The sequence below is a fragment of the Monopterus albus genome, unplaced genomic scaffold (genome assembly GCF_001952655.1).
Source record: "Monopterus albus unplaced genomic scaffold, M_albus_1.0 scaffold191.1, whole genome shotgun sequence".
Classification (NCBI taxonomy): Eukaryota; Metazoa; Chordata; class Actinopteri; order Synbranchiformes; family Synbranchidae; genus Monopterus; species Monopterus albus.
This window is the reverse complement of record NW_018128071.1, coordinates 206,867-212,866: the sequence shown is the minus strand read 5'-3', so window position 1 is coordinate 212,866 and position 6,000 is coordinate 206,867. Positions and strand designations below refer to the sequence as shown.

The 6,000-nt window shown below is 38.5% G+C and overlaps 1 protein-coding gene across 2 annotated transcripts in view; it reads right to left on the bottom strand.

The window, feature by feature from the left end:
- The window catches only part of cd2ap (CD2-associated protein), an 84,430-nt gene that overhangs the window by 49,638 nt on the left and 28,792 nt on the right, over nt 1-6,000 (bottom strand). For both annotated transcript variants that reach the window (XM_020617527.1, XM_020617528.1), the window contains exon 3: nt 3,130-3,307. In XM_020617527.1, the coding sequence (XP_020473183.1) occupies nt 3,130-3,307 (178 nt within the window). The remainder of the gene's footprint in view (nt 1-3,129; nt 3,308-6,000) is intronic.

Here is a 6,000-nt window from a genome sequence, read left to right as displayed (position 1 = left end):
ACGTCTGACCTCTCAAAGCCGAACCATTTCCAAACCACAGAGGAAACGTTACTACCTTTTTTTGGCACAAGGTCATCTTGATGTGAAGAGCCACCCGTCTCCATGATGTTTTTTCTATAGCCTATTACGTTCCTTCATAGAGTGCTCTCACACGTAAGTGGTTAATTAGGCGCGCCATCATGTGGTCAGACAATATTGCCTTTTAATTATTCTGCCATTGGTGCAATGACAATGTATCTATTTTTTATTATAATTAAAAATCGTGATACCTCGATTTAAGAAAAAAAAATCGCCTTAAAACGTAAATTCGAATTAATCGAAAAAATCGAAAGAATCGCCCAGCCCTAGTGAGCAAGGAGCCCTACAAACCTGACTCAGTTCCACCAGTTCTGTCAGGAGGAATGGATTAAATGTCAAGAGTTGTGAAAAACTGAGTTTAAATGTGTTTGGTCAATGTGTTTGTAAACTTATGACTTCTGTAACTCCTCAGGCCATACATTAGAAACTTCATACTATATGGTGATCATGCAATGAATGTCAAACGCAGTGGCCTAATACATGAGCAAGATCATTTTTCAAAATGTACACACAGTGCTTACAGGATTAAGGCTGCAGGTACCGCTGCTCCTATAGCTATATAACTAGTCAACTAGCGTGTGAAAGCTGGAAAGTTAAATAACAGTTTGATGGGTAGAGGAAGGGGCGACTGGGCGAAACATTTTTTAAGTTCATTTATTAAAACATATTTTCATCTTATTTCCCAAAAAAGCATCAAATAGCTACGATATCACACACCCCTGTGGTGGATCAAAGCCTATCTTGCACACTACAGCACTGTGGAGACTGATTTTACCTGCTCTCAGAAATGCCTGTAAGATGCTGCTGTATTTATCATGGATCATAAGCTGCTTTTATATGATGTTTTGTGTGCCCATGTGTAAACAAATTATTGTACACAGATTTCAGTGATTCTCAACAACTTCACACCTCCACTCTGCAGCCAAATTCTAAGTTATATATAAGTTACTTTGATAGGGTCCCCGATGAACTAGTGCCAAGGATTCAGCGTTCTTGCCACTGCGGCCCGGGTTCGATTCAGGGTTGCGCCAGGAAGGGCATCCGGCATAAAACACGTGCCAAATTTCAACATGCGAATCGACAGTGTGATGATTCATTGTGGTAACCCCTAATAGGAACAGCCAAAAAGTGACAGACAGACTTTGGTGTGCTTTATAGCACATCTTATGTGGATGTCATCTACAGTTTTTGTCCAGCCATTCTAGGCATTGTGTATGGAATTAGAAGCAAAAATACTGAAATTGGCCCTGTCTCACAATGACGAAGACTCCTGTAAAAAAGTCCTGGATCTGGACCAAAATCTAATGGACTGTTCTGTGGGCCATTCCCTGCCTTTCCAAAATATGTTATCCAAATCCATGCATTTCTGAGTTATGTTGAAAACAAGCCAATGCTTGCAAATAATAACATCATTGGAAGAGGTCAATATCATCCAGCATACAGTATTAACTAGAAAGGTCCCGATCAATACATATCAGTGCCAATCATGGCATTTTTCAAAGTATGGCATCAGCCAGAACAGAAGCGATCCAATTCAGATCCATATGTAGAACTGTATTTGAGCGGTCACGTTTTTGAGACATGCGTGTCACATAACCAATAAGTTGCTATATTCCAGCTGTGTATACTGCCCCACCTGTTGGCTAGCATGTCACTTACACTTTATGAGCATAGCCATGACCTGAAGCCTATTTACAGTTTCAAGTCTATTTTTTTTCTGAACTACATAAAAACGTTCTACAAACTCCACCAATACAATGAAAGCTCATTAGTTCCAACCAGAATGTCACCAAAACAGAGAAATACATTAAGTAAAACACATGATATCTCATCTGTTACATCAGTCCTACTGAACATGGTGGCTCTTTTTAAAGTGTTTGCAGTTTTTTATTTTACCAGTATTTTAAAGGATTTTACCATCGGTTGATATACTGACTGGTTGATATACATGCAAGTGTAGCCTGTAATGTCCTCACTGTCTACTATTTGTTGGAGTTCTAGAGCACAGTTTTCCCCTTTCCAAAGTGTTTCTAAAGGCTCCTCTGTGTATTCTGTACACCAAGCACTTCCTATGCGAGCCTCCCATGATGTGCATGCGAGATCTTACAAGTGGCACCTGCACACCCTATGCTTTTGGTGTAGACACGGTAAGTTTTATGCTACAACAGTCGCCACATTTTGTTAATGCAACAAGGATATTTAAACTGGACTGGTTACACAAACTGTGTTCATATACAGATATGAAGTAGTGGTTAGTATCTACCCTGTAATTAACCGGTAATTCTGAGAGTGTGCTGTCCAGGTCCCAGTTATTCTTTTATTCTTATCAATGATTTAAACTAATAAACTTAATATTTTGGAACCATGACCTGATCCAGGATTTGGATCAAGAAACTCTTGAATAATATTTTGTGCCACATTCATTTCAATTTAAATAAGACATATTTGATGAAGTATCAGATCGGAATCGGATACTTTATTATTAAAGGAATCAAATGATAGTGGACCCCCACCCCGCCCCCCAAAAATACTGGGTCAGGACATCCCTAATATTAACAAATCTTCTTACATTGGCAGAAACATCAGCAGTCATCTTTTCAATCATTCAATAATGGATGATTATCAAATGGCTACAAGCCTGGTCAGTTATACTTTTAGACTTCACACTGCCAAACAATGTCAGTATGAGAGCAAATGATCATCACTCAGCAGAAATTATGACATCATGATGACAAAATGACCTGCATCACTACTAGCATGGTGAAAACTAAAAATAAATGCATAATGGCTGCCTATTAAGGTTTTTACTTGGTTGTCAATTTTGACAATATTAGTGCTTATTTAGCATATACAAAATTTTGTATGAGATTAGTTATACTGACATTTAAAATGTGTGAAAGCAAAGTTTCCCAGCTCCACCCTGACACTGATTGCTAGTAATGACAATATAAATACAGGAATACAAAAATGGGCTTGGAGCACCAATATAAAGCTAGTTCAGGCATTCTGAAGCCATAATGTTCCTGTCAGAAATGCGCACACAAGGCTTACTCTTTGAAGCTGCTGGCGGCTGAGGCTGGAAACCACCAGTCGGGATGCCGATAGTGCTCATCCTTTGGACCAGGTTGGCCACGTTCCCTGCGTTCTTTTCTCTCCTCTGAGGCTGAGTGGACTCCTCTTTTGGGTCATTCTTCGTTTCCTTGACCTCTTTGGATTCCTTCTTTAATTCCTAAAGGAAAAAAAACATGAGGCATTTTGTATTTAAGGTAGCACAAAAAATTATTTCACATATAAAATATATATAACTACTTTACTTTTCTGTTTTCCATTCTTACAGCATTGTTCAAAATAATAGCAGTACAATGTGACTAACCAGAATAATCCAGGTTTTTAGTATATTTTTTATTGCTACATGGCAAACAAGTTACCAGTAGGTGCAGTAGATTCTCAGAAAGCAAACAAGACCCAGCATTCATGATATGCACGCTCTTAAGGCTGTGCAATTGGGCAATTAGTTGAAAGGGGTGTGTTAAAAAAATAGCAGTGTGGCATTCAATCAGTGAGGTCATCAATTTTGTGAAATAACAGGTGTGAATCAGGTGGCCCCTATTTAAGGATGAAGCCAGCACTTGTTGAACATGCATTTGAAAGCCTGAGGAAAATGGGTCGTTCAAGACATTGTTCAGAAGAACAGCGTACTTTGATTAAAAAGTTGATTGGAGAGGGGAAAACCTATAAAGAGGTGCAAAAAATTATAGGCTGTTCAGCTAAAATGATCTCCAATGCCTTAAAATGGAGAGCAAAACCAGAGAGACGTGGAAGAAAACGGAAGACAACCATCAAAATGGATCGAAGAATAACCAGAATGGCAAAGGCCCAGCCAATGATCAGCTCCAGGATGATCAAAGACAGTCTGGAGTTACCTGTAAGTACTGTGACAGTTAGAAGACGTCTGTGTGAAGCTAATCTATTTTCAAGAATCCCCCGCAAAGTCCCTCTGTTAAAAAAAAGGCACGTGCAGAAGAGGTTACAATTTGCCAAAGAACACATCAACTGGCCTAAAGAGAAATGGAGGAACATTTTGTGGACTGATGAGAGTAAAATTGTTCTTTTTGGGTCCAAGGGCCACAGACAGTTTGTGAGATGACCCCCAAACTCTGAATTCAAGCCACAGTACACAGTGAAGACAGTGAAGCATGGTGGTGCAAGCATCATGATATGGGCATGTTTCTCCTACTATGGTGTTGGGCCTATTTATCGCATACCAGGGATCATGGATCAGTTTGCATATGTCAAAATACTTGAAGAGGTCATGTTGCCTTATGCTGAAGAGGACATGCCCTTGAAATGGTTGTTTCAACAAGACAATGACCCCAAACACACTAGTAAACGAGCAAAGTCTTGGTTCCAAACCAACAAAATTAATGTTATGGAGTGGCCAGCCCAATCCCCGGACCTTAATCCAATCGAGAACTTGTGGGGTGATATCAAAAATGCTGTTTCTGAAGCAAAACCAAGACATGTAAATGAATTGTGGAATGTTGTTAAAGAATCATGGAGTGTAATAACAGCTGAAAGGTGCCACAAGTTGGTTGACTCCATGCCACACAGATGTGAAGCAGTTATAAAAAACTGTGGTCATACAACTAAATATTAGTTTAGTGATTCACAGGATTGCTAAATCCTAGAAACAAAAACGTTTGTACAAAATAGTTTTGTGTTTGTACAGTCAACGGCAGACACTGCTATTTTTTTGAACACACCCCTTTCAACTAATTGCCCAATTGCACAGCCTTAAGAGCGTGCATATCATGAATGCTGGGTCTTGTTTGCTTTCTGAGAATCTACTGCACCTACTGGTAACTTGTTTGCCATGTAGCAATAAAAAATATACTAAAAACCTGGATTATTCTGGTTAGTCACATTGTACTGCTATTATTTTGAACAATACTGTATATCCATTTCAAACACAGTCTAAAACATTATTACTATATAGTACTTTCACCAGAACCTGAACATTAACATTCTTTTGCTATTTATAGATTTTTAAAGATTCAGACTGCAAAATTTACACTAAGATGATAATCTAATAAAGTTAATTTGAAAATGGAATGCCAATTTTTCATAGACAAAGCTTTTCACCTGTAGACCACTACTGTCTTTCAGATATGAAAATTTAAGATTCCTGTCCTATGCTTCTCTCCTTGCTTCTACAGAGCAAAGTAATCTTTTCACTGACAGTTCAGTAAATAGGATGATTGTGTAGGCTAAAAATAAAGCAGAATTTAAAAACAGGAGATCATTTTAATAGCTGGTGAATTAATTTCAACAGTTTGTTTAGTAGCAGACTGTTGAAATTAGTAGCAGACAGAAGTGACAAGATTTCTTAAGGTTTTGTGGCATCAGGGATGTGACTCATTTCCTCACCACGCACTCTAAACCTGATTAACTACCCTCAACCCAGAAGCCTGAATTAACCAAATAAAGGAGTGATGATATGTATACTGTCAGTACTTTATAACTGGACGGACATTATGAAATGTGGTCATCCAGACTGTTTATAGGCGTATTGTTAGGTACTTTCTTAGTTAGATAGATATTGATTAGAGATCTGTTGTATTAGAAGATGTTAGTGTAGCCAGGATGTCTTCCTCAGGCTGTTAAATGCAAGGTTAGTTAAAGCAGAGAAAGGCTGCAGTCAGGGATAAATGTTATTATGACGGTAAAAGTAACCATAATATTTTTCTTAATGTGAATTGTTGTGTTACAGTGTTTTTAGATACACACCACATAATCAACATTCACACACATTATTTTCTTCATGTTGTGACTACTGCCAGAGCCAGCTGCAAAGCTGGTGAGAGAGAGACGTCTCGGTTGACGTTTCTGTGTAGGATGGGGCTAGCCCAACGAAGTGATTAA